Genomic DNA, 19204 nt, shown 5'->3' on the forward strand with positions numbered 1-19204 from the left:
AAAGTTGGCCTTTGAACCGGATGTTCAGTCATGAGCGAAATCACACTAAAAGGGTTAAAAAAAAAAAAAAAGGACATTCCAGGCAGAGAAAACTGAAAATATATATATACACACAAACACATACACACAGCGGACTGAAAGAATGTGGCTTAATGCAGGGACACTACGACATACATAGATGGCACTGCATACGTAGATAGCACCGTAAGGGTCGCGCTTCTCTACAGGAGCGCGCCACAGCTGGGTGACAGATGTGTAGATTAACTGTTGGCCGGGGATCTGTCAGGCACATCCATTGGAGGGATAACAGGATTGGGGCGGGGCTGGGGTGGGAGAGGGCCCTCCATGTGCCACCAGCCTCACTGCAACTGCACACACACAGGGAGGCTACACCCCGGACGCCTGCTGCCCCGTGATCCCATTTCGCGGCCCTTGACATCTCCCCTCCCCTTCTCTGTGGGTGTTCCACGCCTTCTCCAGACACCTCAGGCCCCCCTCTCGGCAGATGACCTTGCTTCCTATTCTAGAGAAGATGGAAGCCCATATCCATGGATTCCCTGTAGTTGGTTTGTTTTAAACTGTCCGTAAAGGGAGTTCATTTGCGTCAGTCCCATCCTGCCCACCCCACCCCTGCCGTCCACGCAGCCTGCAGAGAGCTGAGTCCTCTCTTTTCCCCTCAGGTCTGCGCCCCTGCACCCCCGACCCGTGCATCAGGCCATCTGCCCAGGGACGGCTCTGTCAGTTACTCTTTCTGACAGCTCCCCACCTCCCGTGGCTCCTTCCCCACCTGGAACTATCTATCTCCTCTTGCAAGCCCTGCAGCAGGCCCTACTAGCCCTTACCCCCTTGCTTTGCTGTCGCAGCCAAGTTTCAGGGCTTCACCTCCTCACTTCTTCCTGTCCCCCAACCTGTGGAACATGGCTTCACCCCGTCACAGCTGCCCGTGTGAAGGTCATCTGCGACCTCTCAGTGACAAGCGGTGAGCACTTTCCGTCCTCACCTTACCCCGTCTCTCTTGGGTATTGGTTTCTCTCAACCACCAGCCCCTCTCAGCTCCTTGGCCCTCCTCCTGCCTCCCTAGCAGACCCTGGTCCCCTTGGTCTCTGGCTCCTCTGACCTGGCGTCATCCTCAGCCCCCTGCCCTTCTCACTCCATGCACCCAGCCTGGGTGATACCTCAACTGCAGCCCTGGCCCCAAACACCAGCCCCATGTACACGACCTTCTGGTCACCAAGTGACAGCAGCCCCGCTCAAGGTGGCTTCAGCAAAACGTGGAATGTATTGAGGAATCCTGGGGTGTGCCTTAGAACCTAAGGACCAGAATGTGGCTGGGCCCCAGGCACAATGAAAACCATGGGCTTCGGTAGGGCGAGGGCTGTACCATGGACTTTCCTGCCCCCGCTATGTAGCGCAGTGCCAGAAACACAGCACATGCTTCGTAAATATTTGTTGAACTGAACTGGACATGCTGACAACCATCACATCAGATTGTGTCACTCTTGTGCTTAAAATGTTCCAGTGGATTTTTCCCGCCCTCAGTATAAAGTCCACGTCTCTTAATGTGGCCTTCAAGGCCCTTGTGATCCAGGCCCTGCCTCCCTGTCTTGGCCACATCTCTAGGGGCTCCAGCCCAGTGATGAGCGCTCTCCTGGAATGGTGCCTGCACGCGCACACACACACACACACACACTCCCGCACCCCCTCTTTTTCCCTCCCCGCCCCTCATTTCTGGGCTGCATTTACACCTGCTTCTATTAGTTTCCTAGGGCTGCCAGGATAAATGACCGCGAACTGAGTGGCTTTATAACTACTGACTCGGGCTTCCCTGGTGGCGCAGTGGTTGAGAGTCCGCCTGCCGATGCAGCGGACACGTGTTCGTGCCCCGGTCTGGGAAGAACCCACATGCCGCGGAGCGGCTGGGCCCGTGAGCCATGGCCGCTGGGCCTGTGCATCCGGAGCCTGTGCTCCACAACGAGAGAGGCCACAACAGTGAGAGGCCCGCGTACCACCAAAAAAACCCCCAAAACTACTGACTCATAGTTTGGATGCCAGAAGTTCAAAATCAAGGTGCTGGCAGGGCCCTGCTCCCTCCAAAGCCTGTAGGGGAGGACCTTTCCGTGCTTCCTCCAGCTTCTGGTTACTCCAGCCATTTTGCTTGTGGCAGCATAATTCCAATCTCCCCTCTGTGCATGTCTGTATCTTCACATAGCTACACACACACACGCATGTACACTGGCTTCCTGCCCACACCCCTGTCCACCTGGCAAATGCTGGCCATCTTTTGAGGTCTCAGTTCAGGTTCTGCGTCCTCTGAGAAGCTTCCCGGACCCTCCTTCCCGCGCATCCCTAGCCTCATCCGCTAACCTGCATCTCTGCCGCCACCTCACTGGGTAGCACAGGCTCCCTTCCCTGTCTGTTCTTGGAGACTGTGGGACCGTGAACTGTACCTGTGATGGTCAGACACCTTGCTGGCTTCCACCAAAAGTGGCATTTAAGAGAGACGGCTTGAAGTCAGAAGGATCTAGCTTAGGTTTACCAATTTGTATTTGGAGACTTTGGGATGTGATACTGGGAATATTTCCTCGAATAAGGCTTGGCTGTTATCCTACTAGCAATGTTTGGTATTTGCACAACCTTTTAGAAGCCCAGATAAACGTTCCTGGGTGGTGTGCCCCACTCTTCGAGGCCAGCTGCAGTGCCGCCTCCTCCAGGAAGGCTTCCTTCCACCTTGGATCTCCCGAGCCCTTCTCTTGACCTCCCTTGGGGGCGCTGCTCCCATCGCACCCATATCGTGGTTGTCCTTATGCATGCCTCTGCTCTTCCACCAGACTGTGCTCCTGGGGGCAGGGATCGAGGGCTGCACATCCTGGTGTCCCCGACAGCAGGGGCTCACAAACGTAGGCCCACAGCTGCCTTAGGACCACCCCGGGAGCTTCCTCGAAGTACAGATCCTGGGCCCACTACTGGGGCTGAGTCTAGCTTGGGACTGGGAGTCTGCACTGGAAGGCGGCCGGGCTTCAGAACCTCTGCCCAGGGCAGGAGAGGTTGGCGTGGGGCTGAAGCGAGGGTGCCTGAGAGGCAAGGACAGGACGGTGGCTCACCACGGCTCTCCTCCCACCCCCGCAGGTTCGTGTGCGCTCAGCTGCCCAACCCCGTGCTGGAGAGCATCAGCGTCATCGACACGCCGGGCATCCTCTCCGGGGAGAAGCAGAGGATCAGCCGAGGTAAGCGAGGCAGCTGGTAGGGTTGGCTCTGGCTCTGTGCTGTGTCCTTTCTGGTACGTTCTCTGGCTTCCATACCAGGAGAGAGGCTCCCGGGGCCTTGCTGTCTCTTGATGAGCCGCTGCTGCCTCGTGTGCTGTGTGGGGTCATCCTAGGCAAGGGTAAGCAGATGGGTTTGGGTCCACTGCAGCTCAGGAGACAGCTAGCCTCGGTCTTCTCATCTGTGAAGTGGAGACATCAGTGTCTGCATTATGCACCTCACTGGGTTTCTTCATGGGCCAGACCCTGGCTCGCTTCTGAAGTTCCTGCTGTCCCTGCCCCAGGAGCTTGCAGCTCTGCAGGGGAGACAAGTGCCTGCAGAGGACTCCAGCCAACAGCGTGAGGATGGCAGTGTGCTCTGGGGCGTGAGAGTCGGGAGCTGGGTACGTGAAAGCCCTTGAAAACTGCTCATTCCAGACAGATGTGGGGAGTTGTTCGCTGAGGGAGGCTGCCGGCATGCGGGTCGGGAGATGGAACTCAGGAGCCAGACCACCAGCGTCCTGAGCCTGCCTCTGACGCTTCCTGGCAGGGTGACCTGGCGGCTTGCTTTCCTCCAGCTGGCTCATCTGTAGAGTAGGGGACATACCTCTATCTTCTAGGGTTGTTTGAGGATTGAAAGAAATAATACAGGTAAAAAGCCTCCTACCTGGCACACAGCAAGTCCCCAGTAAACATGAGGTGCTATAGATCATCATCATCACTGGTTTTTTCCTAGCTCTAAAATACTAGATGGATACTGTAAAAATCTTGAAACTACAGCTCCCAGCTCCCCTCCCCCAGCCTCTCCTGCCACACCATGCTGTGTGCCCCAGATAGCCCCCAACCCTTTCTGTGCCGCATGCCGTATTGCTGGGAAGAAAAGCTGATGAAGCCACAGCCACCCCAGTCCTGGAGCTGGGAGCTGGGCAGGAGCCAGATCGGCACTCAGAGGGTAGCTTCCGGGAAGGGAAGGCTTTGGACTGGCAAGAGCGCTCCGTAGCAGCCAGGACTCTGCCCTGAACTGACCTCAGGTGCCTGTCTACTTCCTCCTGCACGTGCCTGGGGTGAGGTGCATGGGGGGGTGCAAGGGCGAGGGGGGCGTAGAACCCACGGCCCTGTGGGGAGGAGCATCTCCTTCTGGCCCATCTGCCCTTTGTAAGCACGCTGGCACCCTGTTCAGGGCCCCGTGGTCAGGGGGGAGGGTGCAGCGTGGGTGGCTCTCTGTCTTGTTTCTATTTGTTTCCCTAGATACTCCCTCTCTCCTGACCAGTCTCTACCCTCATGCTGTAAGTCTTCCTCCAAGTGCATCCTGAGTTCAGGCCTAAAGGGCATTTACTGTTTCACACAGACAGCCTATATCTCCTCGAGGAAGGCTTGGAGAGCAGCCCAAATTCTCCACCTGAACTGCCCCGGGGGTGGGTGGCTACACAAGGCTAGTGCAGCCTGACAGGTGGGTCCAGAGAGGACTCCAGCCTTCGGGGATTCCAAGGGCACTGGACTGGGAGTTTAGAGCATTGGGTTTTAGAACCTGTGGGTCTCCAGGTCACATTTTTCCCCTGAGCCTTAATGTCCCCGTGCATAACAAGGGGTAATGATACCCATCGCGTGACCTCGTGAGATCCACAGATGGTAATGGAAACACAGACATCAGCTCTGGGTCTGGATCACAGTGAGCTCCCTTCTTTCCTCTTTATCTGCCATCCAGGGTCACCCTGTTAAACGACCCCAGGGTAATCTACGTGAATGGCCTTCCTTGCAGTTGTGCAGTGCACAGCCTATGCAGCTGTATGTGGCAGCCCTGCTCCTAGGGAGTCCTGCCTTCCTCAGCTTCTGTTCCATTCCATTCTTTTCCTATCCCTCTGCCTTTTCTCCTGACTTTATCTTTGGACCTCAGTGGCTGCTCTACTGCAAACTGGGGGCTTGTTCTTCTTGCCCACCCTTCCTATTGCCTCCCACCCCATACCGACTACCACCAGGTCTCACCCCACCTCTGGGAGAAGTGATAGCCCTGTGTGTATCTAGGCAGACCAGTTTGTTCTCTGCCCTCCTGATTCTAGACTATAATGCAGTTGCTGGCAAAAGTAGCCTGTGATAAAAACAAGAGCTGAGAGCTGGGCCGCCGGTCCTGCATCGTCTGCCTGGGGCAGTGCTGACCCCAGCACTCCACAGAGACCAGGAAAGTTGGGTGGGGGGCAGGGATCAGACACCCTCAGATATCAGGGAACCCCAAATGAGAAAAGTTTCCAGTATGAAGACCCCCTCCTCATCTCTCACAATCAGCCGTAGAACTCAGCAGTTCAGTTTATACCTATACACATATGCACCCCCATCTACACACATCACACCTCCCTCCACACCCCGCTCCCCACACGTGCACACAAGTGCGTGCACGGAACCAAACGCACTTCGCGTGGCCTCTCGCCCAGGGTTCTCACTCTGGGTTTGGCCGCAGCACAGATTTGGTGCTTCTGGCTTTCCTCCAGCCCAGGGCCGGGCGGGGCCCCGTGCACAGTCCATGCACAACCCTGCAGGAGGGCACCCGACCGAGGGGTGTATTAAGCCTGAAATCCAGCCCACGTTCCACTCACTGAGCCTGATGCCAGGGCGTCGTTGTCAAATCCACACAGAGCCACCTCTGGGCCGAGGCCTGATGTGCCACATTCTGGAAAGCCAGCTGTTCCCAGGGGGCTCCCCGGGCCTCAGGCTTCACGGGAAGGAGCAGTCAGGCCCCAGGCCACAGCTGGACAAAGTGTGGCCCCTCTGCCCGGACCTGGGGGGCTGTGTGTGTCTTGGGGGCAGAGCAGAAGCAAGGGACGTCCAGGAACCTGAGCCCGGGAAGTCCCAGGCCCACGCTTGTCTCTGGATGTAGATGCGTTGGAGTGGGTGGGAGAGGGGCAGGGAGGCAGTTCCTGGAAGTGACAGGATGCAGCCCAGGACTCATTACTGGGAAGAAGCAAGGATGCGGCAGAGGTGGGAGGGCTCCGGAAGCCTGAGTGTCCTCACACTTGGCAACCACATTTCCTGTCTGTTTCTCAGCTAGAAATCCCCACAGGCCCCACCCTAGAAAAGCAACCCCATGACGCGTTGCACACATCACTCCCAGCGGACCCCCTCCTGTGCAGGTGAACTCAGGAGGGCCAGAGCAGGAAAACACTTGCCCAGGTCACAAAACTGGGATGGGAATTCTGGTCTCCTGCTTCCCCGTCCGGTGGCTTTTCAGCACGTTCTCATGGCCTGCCTGCCCAGGAAGAACTCAAAGAAGAGGAATGAGGGCAACTCTCATGTACAACTTTCCCCTGGGGGACCCCGGAGGGTCTGGGCTGGTCCTCACAGCCTCCCATCCCTGGCATCCTCACTTAGGGGCCTCTGGGGCCCCAGACCGCATGCTGTACATACACGGCTCTGGGGGCATCACACGCGGGGACAGAGCAGCAGCGTCCCGACTCCCTTTAAAAGGGTGCGCTGGCAACTTGTGGCCATCTGGGAGACCTGGGATGAGTCTGTTGGGCTACTTTTCAAGGTGACTTCTGGGAGGCAAGTAGTGTGGCCTTTGTCATCTGAACTTTTCCCACATTTTGCAAATTGATGCCTTCTAATTTCTCTTTTGCTGAAATGTCTTTATATCTTGAAAGCTTTGGGGGGCAGGATGGGACCTTTTAAGTACCCACCACAAGTAAGTGCCTGGTTGGAGGGCTCAGGCCCCTGAGCTACAGCCTTGCGGGGCTCTGAGCCGAGAAGGGAATGCAGATGGAAGTAAGGATCTGGGTCTTAGGCCCGAGTTTGCCACCACTGGGCTGTGTGAGCTTGGGTGAGCCCCTTAACCTCTCTGTTCCCTCTCCCTTCCCTGTGTGTGCCTGTGTACCTCCTGGCACATGGAGCACCGTGAGGACCAAATGAGATCGTGTGGCTGAAAATACAAAGCAATGTGCTGCCTTGTCAGCACCCTTGCATTGCCTTTCTTTGTTTTTTTTTTTTTGGCTGTGTTGGATCTTTGTTGCTGCCTGCGGGCTTTCTCTGGTTGCAGCGAGCGGGGGCTACTCTTTGTTGCAGTGCGCTGGGTTCTCTTGTTGCAGAGCACAGGCTCTAGGTGCATGGGCTGCAGTAGTTGTGGCATGCGGGCTCAGTAGTTGTGGCTTGCGGGCTCAGAGCACAGGCTCAGTAGTTGTGGCGCATGGGCTTAGTTGCTCTGCGACATGTGGGATCTTCCCAGACCAGGGCTTGAAGCCATGTCCCCTGCTTTGGCAGGTGGCTTCTTAACCACTGCGCCACCAGGGAAGCCCCTGCACTGCCTTTCAGGCTGTGAAGGAAGCTGGTTAATGACTAAGGAGTTGCCGCACTTATTGTCTCATTGATATCCTCTTGCCTGGCATTACTTAGAAGTGCTTTCCTTCCATTCCACTGAGCCTGGGGTCAGTGGGGAGAGCCCTAGCTCCCTGCAGGCTGCCCAGTCTCTGCTCCACATGCCTGCACACCAGATCTTCCAGAGGCGGCAGACTTGCTACCCACAATTCCAGGACAGCCAGCTTCGCCATCTGTCTCCTGGAGCCTGAATCTCCCACCACCCACTAGTCCATACCTTATGAGCCCTTGGGCTGCTGCAGGTGCTCAAGAGCTCCTATTCTGGGGCTCAGAGCCGTTCCCAGGACCAGCGAGGGAAAGGGGGCCTATCACCCTAGACGTCAGGGCAGAGACTCCAGACTGAGTCTGGGCCCTCCCTCTGCTATCTTGTTGCCATGGTTCTACTGTTGACCCCTCATCAGTCAGTCGTTTTTATTCCCATTTTCAGCTGAAAAAACTGAGGTTCAGACTTGCCTAAGGCCACACAGAGAATAAATGGGAGAGCCAACCCGTTCCCTTTTCCTTAATAGGTCCTGTCTGTGCCTTTCAGATGCTCCCATTCTTGGATACCCATAAGCCCAGTCTACAGAAATAATTAAATACCCAGCCTGGAGCCTGCTAGGCTCTGAATAGCCAGGATCAGGGAGGCTGAGCTTCAGAGGAAGCCCACAGAGTCATTGCTTGATTCTCATTTCCTCACAGCCACACCTGGGGAGAAAGCTTCCAGCATTACCCAGTTGGTAATTGGATAGCCAGCCTTTCCAGAGCGTACAAAATTTGCAAAAGTGGGAGGGTGAATAGGAGGCCTCTGTGCTTCTGAAATCCTAGAAAGGTTCGCAGAAGCCATCTGCCTGTTCTCAGGAAGGAGCTGGCTTCACATAGGCAGCCCAGGGCATTAAAGACAGCAGTCCCCAGCCTTCCTTCCCCTTGTCCTGCAAGAGCTTCCTTGTTTCTAATCTCCATCCATCCTGCTGTACTCCCCACCCTCATACCTTCAGTCTTAGAAGCAGGGAATTGTGAACTGAGAAAGGAAACTCAGAGATCTTCCAGTCCAGCTCTGTGGAATAACAGGCAAAGAGACCAAGGACCAGAGAAGGGAGGCTACTTGCCCAAGGACACACAGCAAATTAATAGCTGAGCAGAAACTAGAGGTGGGCTTGCCCGGGCCAGTGCTCCTCGGGTGACCCCTTCAGAGCACACCCAAGTCATGGAAACTGGTGCCTGGAAGGAGCTCTTTATAAAGGGGCAGAGCCATAGGAACAGCCAGGGTCACAGGCAAGCAGTCTCACCTGCATCCTCTTTGATTGGATCCTCACAGCCGCCCTCTGGCAGGGTCTGGTGGGTTCCAATTCAGAGACCAGAAAACTGAGGCCCAGAGATGACCTGTTCACTGTCCCTGGGATGCAAAAGGCAGAACAGGGCTGACATTTCAGGTCTGTTCAGCAAATGCTGATAGAGCACCTACTGTGTGGGGGGCACCGTGCTGGGCACAGAGGAAGCTGGGAAGGATGAGCAGCCCCTGCCCCGCCCAGCTCCCTGTGCAGTGGGGGGAGGATAAATTCCTGGGTGAGCAGAGAGGCAAGGGCCTGCCTGAGGGGCACCTGAGCCAGCCGTGAGGACAGGAACGGACATGGGCCGGCCTATTCCGGCAGCACTGACCTGCTGCTGTCACTCTCCCGCCCCACCCCAAGCGGGGGCTGGTCAGCTTGCTGGGATCTGCCCCACCCCCGTCCAAGCTTTTGCAGCTGAGGCTCCTCTTGCATGGCTGCTGCCATCTGGGGTTGGTGAGCGCTCAGGGGCCAGAAGCCTCTTCTTTGCAGCTTCTCTGGCCCCTTCGCTTCCCCCAGCCCGTGGAGGGCTGGCTGGAGTGCTGGGCTTAGGACAGGAAGACCTGTGTTCTGGTCCTGGCCCTCCCTCTGCTCGGTCCTGGGCGCACCTCACCCACTTGCTTTGAGCCCTGTCAGTAAGTGCCCAGGGCTAGCTGCTGTGGCTGCACAGCCGGCTGTGAGCTGCTGCCACCAGCTGCCTGTGACCAGTGAGCCGGTGCGCTGAGCAGTGAGGGCTGAAATCTGCTGTACGGGAGGGAGGGAGGGCGCATCGCAGCTGCCCTCCCCATGGTCTGCACCACCACGGCCAAAACCTTGTCAGGCTAGATTTGGAAATAGGTCTCAGCAGAAGGCCAGAGGCCTCTGAGCCCCCTGCCCTCCCCAGCTACAACTGAGGGCACGCCTGCAGGTTCCAGGCGCCAAGGCAGCCAGGCCGTGACCTGTTTTCCCGGTCGGGGTGGATGGGGCCAGGGAGTGAGTTTGCCCTGATTTTCTGAGCCCTCTGCCTGCCCTCCTGCCCACGGCTCTGACGGACTGCCTTCAGAAGGTGAGAGCTGCCCTCCACCTGGCTGTGCTGAGGGAGACTAAAAATAGCCTGGAGCCAGCCCTGGGAAGGGAGGAGACGGGAGGGGAGCAGGAGGCGGGGCGGGTAGGGGCACAGGTGCAGGGCCGCTGCCAGCACGGCCTGTGCAGGGCCCCCAGGGCCCTGTGGCAGGGTCCAACCCTGGCCCCCCAACATGCCGGCAATTTGGCTCTCCCCTCATCGCTGAACCTCAGGTTTCTCCTCTGGAAAGTGGGACTGTGCCTGCCTCAGAGGGTGGTGCGAAGGGGAAATGAGGTCATGGTGTGAACTGAACCGGAAGCTCTGGGGTAGGCCCAGCCATCTGGGTTGTAACAGGCCTCTGGGGGAGTCCGCTGCGCGCTCAAGTTGAGGACCGCCGTTCCAGGCGGGCAGAGCTGCTTGCATCTGACTCAGTTGCAAAGCAGCTGCCTGATGACCTGCCCCAGTCTCTGATCTTCCTCTGTGAGGTAGGGCAGGAACTGCTGGCTTCTTCCCGTTGGCTGGGTCTCCCACTCAGTGGGGGCAATGAGCTTTGCGGCCCCAGGGTCTATGCCCCTGAAAGCCTGTGATGTTGGGACCCGGGGTCGTCGATCCCACCAGAGCCTAAGGAAGGGCTCCTACCTTCCTGCCAGAGGTGTGGCACTGGGGAGCAGCAGAAGGCCTAACACCTCCACCCTCATCCCAGTGCTGCTGTGTCTGGGCTGTGCGCCCTGGAGCAAGTCACTTTCCCTCTCTGAGCCTCACTTCCCCATGTATTGTCCTCTGTTTCATGGAAGAGGAGACTGAGGCACAGAGACGTGAAGCTGCTTCCAGCTGTTAAGGGTCAGTGAATACGAGGCTGAAGGTGCGGACTGTTGGCATGACCTCCCCCTCCAGGCCCTCCCAGATCCACTGCTACTTGGAGTTGAGCAGAGCAGGTGCTGCGGGGGTCCTGGAACCAGCCTGACCTGAAGCAGCTCAGTGCCAGATGACCAATGTGTGGCAGCCAGAGGTCTGTCCCATGCTAGGGAAGAAACCCCTTGTGGTTTTAAGAGTTGGGGATTTGGGGGCTGCAGCTGATGAATAAGGAATGAAGCGAGCTTATGAGCAGGCATGGAAGTTGTGTGTCAGAGCCTCAGATTTCTTCCAGGCCAGTGATGGGCATGGTCTGAACCATGGGACCTTGTTAAGAATTTCTGGGTCTTTATTCAAAATATATGTCCAGAGTTTCTTTTCCAGCAGGGCCCCTGGCTCCTAAATACAGTAAGCAAGGATAGGGGAGCTGGATGGTGGCTGTGTTTTATGGGGATAAGGATGTTAATAATAATAACTAGCATCTACTGAGCAGCTGCTAGGTGCTGGGCTCTGAGCATCTTTAGTCCTTAAAATTCTATGAACTAGATACTATTAGTATGCCCATTTATAGATGGAAAAACACTGACTCAGAGGCATTTGGTAACTGGCTGAAGGCCAAATTGTGAAAATGTGGAGGAGCCGGATTTGAATCCAGATCTGCCTCCCAAGTCCATGTTATTTCTACTGCACCGGCTGCCTCCCCCAAAAACCCTACCCTCCGCCCCAAAGGCCCCGCCCCCTGACTCTGCTGTGTCGCAGGGTACGACTTTGCGGCAGTCCTCGAGTGGTTCGCCGAGCGGGTCGATCGCATCATCCTGCTCTTCGACGCCCACAAGCTGGACATCTCTGATGAGTTCTCAGAAGTCATCAAGGCCCTCAAGAACCACGAGGACAAGATGCGGGTGGTGCTGAACAAGGCGGACCAGATTGAGACGCAGCAGCTGATGCGGGTGTACGGGGCCCTCATGTGGTCCCTGGGGAAGATCGTGAACACCCCGGAGGTGATCCGGGTCTACATCGGCTCCTTCTGGTCCCGCCCCCTTCTCATCCCAGACAACCGGAAGCTCTTTGAGGCCGAGGAGCAGGACCTATTCAGAGACATCCAGAGTCTGCCGCGAAACGCTGCCCTGCGCAAGCTGAACGACCTCATCAAGAGGGCCAGGCTGGCCAAGGTGAGGCTACCTGGGGGGGTGGGGGGGATGGGCAGCATGGGCAGGGCCAATGGTTTGGGGTGGGGGGGGTTAGCTGCAAGAGCTGCGGGGGGAAGGGGGGCAGAGCAGGAGAATGTGGTGTCAATGATCACAAGCCCTGGCGTCAGATGGCCAGATTGGACTCAACTCCACAGTTTACTGTGCATCCCGACCCCAGCAAGGCCCTTAGTTGTGCTGTGCCTGTTTCCACATAAGTAAAATGAAAGGGTTAGAAGAATAAAGAACAGAAAAGCCCTCATCACAGGGCCTGGCATCCTCAGAAGTGCTTTGTACACGTCAGCTGTTGTTACTGTCTTCCTCATCAACGTCAGCACCAGAATTTCCATCCCTGTTATGCCTTGACCTTACTCTCCCCACAATCTCACCCTTCCCGGGGATTCAGCAAAACAACGTGCGTTGCAAGCAGCGGGAGAGAAAGACGATGGAGACAGAAATAATTTCGGAAGTAGGAGGAGGAGGCGGGGGGGGGGGGGGGAGAGATGGGGTGAGAGCCGCCCTAGAGGGAAGGAAAGAACTGAGGTCTCCATCTGAACGTTTCTCTCCGCCCGTTATTCAGGTTCATGCCTACATCATCAGCTCTCTGAAGAAGGAGATGCCCTCGATGTTCGGAAAGGACAACAAGAAGAAGGAGCTGGTGAACAACCTGGCCGAGATTTATGGCCAGATCGAGCGGGAGCACCAGATCTCACCTGGGGACTTTCCCAACCTGAAGAGGATGCAGGTAACCAGGGTCTGGGGCCCCAGGAAAGGAGCAAGCCGGCTAAGCAGCCTGAGCTTGGAGGAGGCCACCCTTGGATTCCCTGCGTGGAAACTCAACCCAGAATCAGTAGGCAGGCCGGCAGATGGCCCTGGGTCTGCCCTTCCTGCTGGGCTGGCACTGGCCCAACAGGGGCCGTATCTGGGCCCAGGGAGAAACATGGAGCCCCAGCGCTCCCAGTGGGCAGCAGTGTTAGAGGATGTTCGGGGGTCTGATACCTCAAGTTCATGACCTTCCCCAGTCCTGGCCACCACAGGTTTGGAATCCCCACCACATCATGAGAAACAGGACAAGTCACCTGCCATTCTCCTGACCCTTTATTGCTTAAGTTTACCACTGAGCTCCCCTGGGAGCAATTTGGGACATAAGCCACAGAGAAGCAGAAGTCTGCCCAGAGCTCACCATCTTTGGAGCACACCATGGGCCCCTCTCTTGGGCCAGGGGCAGTCACACATAGTTTCTTATGTGTGAAAAGTTGTCTGAGGGAGTTATTTCATCCTCCTTTTAGGATGAAACAGTCCTCTGAGGTAGGCATTTCATCCTCCTTTTACAGATGCGCAAACTGAGGTTTACAAAGGTAATTAACCTGCCTATGGTTTTAGTAATGTTTACACAGCCTGCAAGTAGAAACCCCAGGAGTGTCCAAGGTCTAAGGAAAAAACTATCACACCATACTAACTGGATCCTCTTTGACCCTCTCTCTTTTCATCTACATACTGAGGCTACAAAAATACCACCTTATATGGATACTGTGGGCGTATATCAGATAATATTGTGGGCGTATATCAGATAATATTTGCAAGGCACTTAGCATGGCCTGGCACCAACTATGCTCTTAAAATGCAGTAGCAAGTTAGGTGAGATGTCACCAGTAGAGGAAGCTGCCTGATGAGCGCAAGGAACCTAGCTCTCTGCACAATTTTTGCAACTTCTCATGTAATTATTTTAAAATGAAGGGCTTCCCTGGTAGCGCAGTGGTTAAGAATCCGCCTGCCAATGCAGGGGACACGGGTTCAAGCCCCGGCCTGGGAAGATCCCACATGCCGCGGAGCAACTAAGCCAGTGCACCACAACTACTGAGCCTGCTCTCTAGAGGCCGTGAGCCACAACTACTGAAGCCCACGCGCCTAGAGCCCATGCTCCGCAACAAGAGAAGCCACCACAATGAGAAGCCCGCACACCGCTACAAAGAGTAGCCCGCACTCCCTGCAAATAGAGAAAGCCTGCACGAAGCAAGGAAGACCCAAAGCAGCCAAAAATAAACAATAAAATAAATAAATGTATTAAAAAATAAAATATAAAAATGAAAAGTTTTTAAGAATTAGGGAATTAGGAAAAACTAGCAGCAGATGTAGTAGTAATATTGTTTTTGCTCTTGTTGCTTTTAGGGTTTCAGAATATCAGTATAGTCCCAAATACGCATTTTTAATTTCCTATCTAGTAAAATAAAAAGAAAGAAAGAATAGACATCCAAAGCATGCATTTGTTCATGTATCCATTCATTCCTATAACCACCTACTGGGAGCCAGTCACTAATTTCAGAATTGTTTCAACTTTCAGTTTCTCTTTGTATTAAGAATTTAATGATCTGTAAGGAAACATTTGAGGAAGATGACATTTGAAAGGGACCATATGACTTTTTAATGTGAGGAATTCTTTTGCAACATAAATGGTTTCACCTTCTCACTTGTTTGCCTGTCTGACGTCAGTTACTGTTAGGGATGCTGGATCAGTATGTAAATGGCTGTCCGGTGGGGGCATATGTGTGGGCTGATGGGAGCAACCCTCACATCCTCTGGAAGATACTGGGACCCCCTAGTTGGGAGCCCACCAAACACGCTTAGATGTGGACAGGCTGGGAGAGACAGGGACCTTAGGAGGTCGTGCTGAGGGCAGGAGAAAAGGCTTGTCAGCTCCACCGTCCCCCCCCCAGCCCCCCCAGCCTCCCTGGTCCAGCCCTGCCCTAGAAGGGAGGTGAGAATGCCCAGGCTCACACTTGGTCTTGAAATGTAGCCGTGGGTGTTTTCTGAATTTTTCTGCAGTGAACTCAGCGTGCTTGTCCTGAGACTGTCCCCTGTGCATTGCCCTCATCCCAGTGTCCTGAGATTGCTGTGGCCAGAGCCAGGGTGGGAGCGGGAAACTCTTGTCTTATCGTTATAGAGGCAAAGGAGAAGCTGGATGCTTGAAACTCAAGACCTTTCAAAGTGGCAAAGACATGCAAAGCGGAACATATTTCTTTTACTGTGTGCTGTGGGGGTCATGGGAAGTCAAGGAGGGGAGCTGTTGCCTGTGCCTACTGAGTCAGAACCCTCAGGGAGAAGCCAATAGTCACCTTATCTTTGATAAAGGAGGCAGGAATGTACAGTGGAGAAAGGACAGCCTCTTCAATAAGTGGTGCTGGGAAAACTGGACAGGTACATGTAGAAGTATGAGATTAGATCGCTTCTTAACACCATACACAAAAATAAGCTCAAAATGGATTAAAGACCTAAATGTAAGGCCAGAAACTAGCAAATTCTTAGAGGAAAACATAGGCAGAACACTCTATGACATAAATCACAGCAAGATCCTTTTTGACCCACCTCCTAGAGAAATGGAAATAAAAACAAAAATAAACAAATGGGATCTAATGAAAGTTCAAAACTTTTGCACAGCAAAGGAAACCAAAACAAGACCAAAAGACAACCCTCAGAATGGGAGAAAATATTTGCAAATGAAGCAACTGACAAAGGATTAATTTCCAAAATTTACAAGCAGCTCATACAGCTCAATAACAAAAAAACAAACAACCCAATCCAAAAATGGGCAGAAGACCCAAATAGACACTTCTCCAAAGAAGATATACAGACTGCCAACAAACACATGAAAGAATGCTCAACATCACTAATCATTAGAGAAATGCAAATCAAAACTACAATGAACTATCATCTCACACCAGTCAGAATGGCCATCGTCAAAAAATCTAGAAACAATAAATGCTGGAGAGGGTGTGGAGAAAAGGGAACACTCTTGCACTGCTGGTGGGAATGTGAATTGGTACAGCCACTATGGAGAACAGTATGGAGGTTCCTTAAAAAACTACAAATAGAACTACCATATGACCCAGCAATCCCACTACAGGGCATATACCCAGAGAAAACCATAATTCAAAAAGAGTCATGTTGGGGGCTTCCCTGGTGGCGCAGTGGTTGAGAGTCTGCCTGCCGATGCAGGGGACACGGGTTTGTGCCCCGGTCCAGGAGGATCCCACATGCCGCGGAGCGGCTGGGCCCGTGAGCCGTGGCCGCTGAGCCTGCGCTCCGCAATGAGAGAGGCCACAGCGGTGAGAGGCCCAAGTACCACAAAGACAAAAAAGAAAAAAAAAAGGAGTCATGTACCAAAATGTTCATTGCAGCTCTATTTACAATAGCCCGGAGATGGAAACAACCTAAGTGCCCATCATCAGATGAATGGATAAAGAAGATGTAGCACATATATACAATGGAATATTACTCAGCCATAAAAAGAAACAAAATTGAGCTATTTGTAATGAGGTGGATAGACCTAGAGTCTGTCATACAGAGTGAAGTAAGTCAGAAAGAGAAAGACAAATACCGTAGGCTAACACATATATATGGAATTTAAGAAAAAAAATGTCATGAAGAACCTAGGGGTAAGACAGGAATAAAGACACAGACCTACTGGAGAACGGACTTGAGGATATGGGGAGAGGGAAGGGTGAGCTGTGACAAAGCGAGAGAGAGGCATGGACAGATATACACTACCCAACGTAAGGTAAATAGCTAGTGGGAAGCAGCCGCATAGCACAGGGATATAAGCTCCGTGCTTGGTGACCGCCTGGAGGGGTGGGATAGGGAGGGTGGGAGGGAGGGAGACGCAAGAGGGAAGAGATATGGGAACATATGTATATGTATAACTGATTCACTTTGTTATAAAGCAGAAACTAACACACAATTGTAAAGCAATTAGACCCCAATAAAGATGTTAAAAAAAAAAAAGAAAGAAAACTCTCTCCAGATAATCCCGGGAGCATCCTGATTAAGAGCTACTGGCTTAGGAATGACCTGTGGCTTCTCTTATGATTTGTTTTTAGTTGCCTAGGCCTCCATTTTTCCTTCCCTAAATAGTGATAGCATGTGATTTCCCACTTGCAGAAGGTCACGGGGGAGTGAATGAGATAATTAACGTAGTGAAAGCACTTCCAGCGTTCTTGAGTATAACCCTTATTGAAGTAGACACCCGCATGACTCAGTCTCAGAGGGGTACAGCATTCAAGAACCACTCACTGTTCAATAGCCAAAACTAACTTAAAGAGAAATTTAATTACAGTCATCCCTCGGTAACCACAGGGGATTGGTTCCAGGACCCTCCACAGATACCGAAATCCATCGATGCTCAAGTTCCTTATATAAAATGGTGAGGCACAGCTGGCCCTCTTGTATCCACAGATTCAGAACCCTCGGATACAGAGAGCTGACTGTATTTGCTTTCTAGAACGCTGGAGGAAATCCAAATGAATCAGACCAGTAATGGTTAAATTTCCCTTCCTTCTCCAACCCCTGCAACGATTTTCTCTCTTGAAAAATCCAGCAAGAGCCAACGTGCCTTTTTTCTCCTCCTCTCATATCTTTTGTGGATCTCCTTCCATTGTCTTCTGTCCTCACCTTCTTTCTTCTCTCTCTTTCTGCAGGACCAGCTGCAGGCCCAGGACTTCAGCAAATTCCAGCCACTGAAAAGCAAGCTGCTGGAGGTGGTGGACGACATGCTGGCCCATGACATTGCCCAGCTCATGGTGCTGGTGCGCCAGGAGGAGACACAGCGGCCCGCCCAGATAGTGAAGGGCGGAGCATTTGAGGGCACTCTGCATGGCCCCTTCGGGCACGGCTATGGGGAGGGGGCTGGGGAGGGCATCGATGATGCTGAGTGGGTGGTGGCCAGGGATAAACCCATGTACGATGAGATCTTCTACACCCTGTCCCCGGTGGATGGCAAGATCACGGGCGCCAATGCCAAGAAGGAGATGGTGCGCTCCAAGCTGCCCAACAGCGTGCTGGGTAAGATCTGGAAGCTGGCCGACATCGACAAGGATGGCATGTTGGATGACGAGGAGTTCGCACTGGCCAACCACCTCATCAAGGTGAAGCTGGAGGGCCATGAGCTGCCCAACGAGCTGCCCGCCCACCTCATACCCCCGTCCAAGAGGAAAGCCACCGAGTGATGGGGGGCGGGGAGGTCCAGAGCAGGCAGGTGTTAGAGGAGATGGGAGAGGCGATCACACACACACACACACACACACACACACACACACACACACACACACACACACACGTTGGGAACAGCACTGCGGATAAGGGGACAGTGATCCCTAGGTCTCCAGGTGGATCTTCGTGTGGACACATCTCCAAGTTCTCGGCATTGGCTGAGGCACCGGAGCGCTCCCAGGGTCCCGGGTATCAAGCCTAGGTCTCCATCCCTCCTTCCCTCCCCTATTCCACTGCCCAGAGACCCGCCTTCTCCCACAGAGGGGGCAGTTCACTCACCCACAGATGGCCCACCTACCTCCAGATTCCCCGGACTCAGAGCATATGGAAAAGGCTTTTCACTTAATAGACAATCCACTTTTTTTCTGTGCTTTCTCCCCCCTCTTTGGCTTCCTCATATGAAGTCTGCTCTGGGGCCAGGAGATGGGAGGGGAGGGGAGCTGCGGCAGGGAGGGGAGGGGAGGAGGGAAGCGTCCTCAGCAAACCAAGCCCCAGACTTGAAGACACGTGGCCCCGAGCCCTGTTCTCTCCCAGGCTTAGGCTCTGACTGCCTTGGCAGACCTGGCTTTGAAACCTGCTTGCGCTTCACTTCAAAGAATCCCAGAACCAGAGAGAGAAGGGAAAAACCTGGCGGGAAAGAAAGCAAACTGTTCTGTCATCCTCTGCTCTCGTAGCCAGTCAAGGTGGTTTTTATTCCACAGATTCTGTGACATTCATATTTTTTCCCACCTGGCCTCTATGTATCGATGCTTGTACTCGCCTCACATTTATCCAGCCTCTTCTGAGTGCCAGGAGCTGTGTTAGGCACTTTCTATACATTATCCCACGTGGTCCTCACCACGCTCCGAGGAAGTATGTGTTAGTCCCTCCAATTTGCAGAGACAAGCCTGAGACTCGAGTTCAGGTGACCCTCCCAGGGTCACAGAACTCACATGTGATAGGGCAAGGGCCACAGACGCTGCCCTCTGCTGGGATGATGTGCGGGATCCCAGCGTTTCCGGCTGATGACAAACCGCGGCAGATAAGCTGAGCACACAGCCCCCTCGTGGCCTCCCGGAGCGGGCTGGCGAGGGAGAAGGGCCAGCCAGCATCTGGTGGGCCATCAGTCTGGCCATCTGTCACAGCACAGAAGCAAACCGTGCCTTCCGGCGACGCTCCCCGTGTTCCTAAAATCGC

General features: G+C 54.1%; 1 protein-coding gene across 1 annotated transcript in view; it reads left to right on the forward strand.

The window, feature by feature from the left end:
* Window positions 1–18436, forward strand: part of EHD3 (EH domain containing 3) — a 30553-nt gene extending 12117 nt beyond the window's left edge. The window contains exons 3-6 of the mRNA XM_082852292.1: window positions 3127–3224; window positions 11559–11971; window positions 12567–12731; window positions 17458–18436. Of these exons, the coding sequence (XP_082708418.1) occupies window positions 3127–3224; window positions 11559–11971; window positions 12567–12731; window positions 17458–17985 (1204 nt within the window). The 3' untranslated portion in view covers window positions 17986–18436. The remainder of the gene's footprint in view (window positions 1–3126; window positions 3225–11558; window positions 11972–12566; window positions 12732–17457) is intronic.
* Window positions 18437–19204: the final 768 nt, after the last annotated feature.

Source organism: Leucopleurus acutus (genome assembly GCF_964270905.1).
Source record: "Leucopleurus acutus genome assembly, chromosome: 12".
NCBI classification, from domain to species: domain Eukaryota; kingdom Metazoa; phylum Chordata; class Mammalia; order Artiodactyla; family Delphinidae; genus Leucopleurus; species Leucopleurus acutus.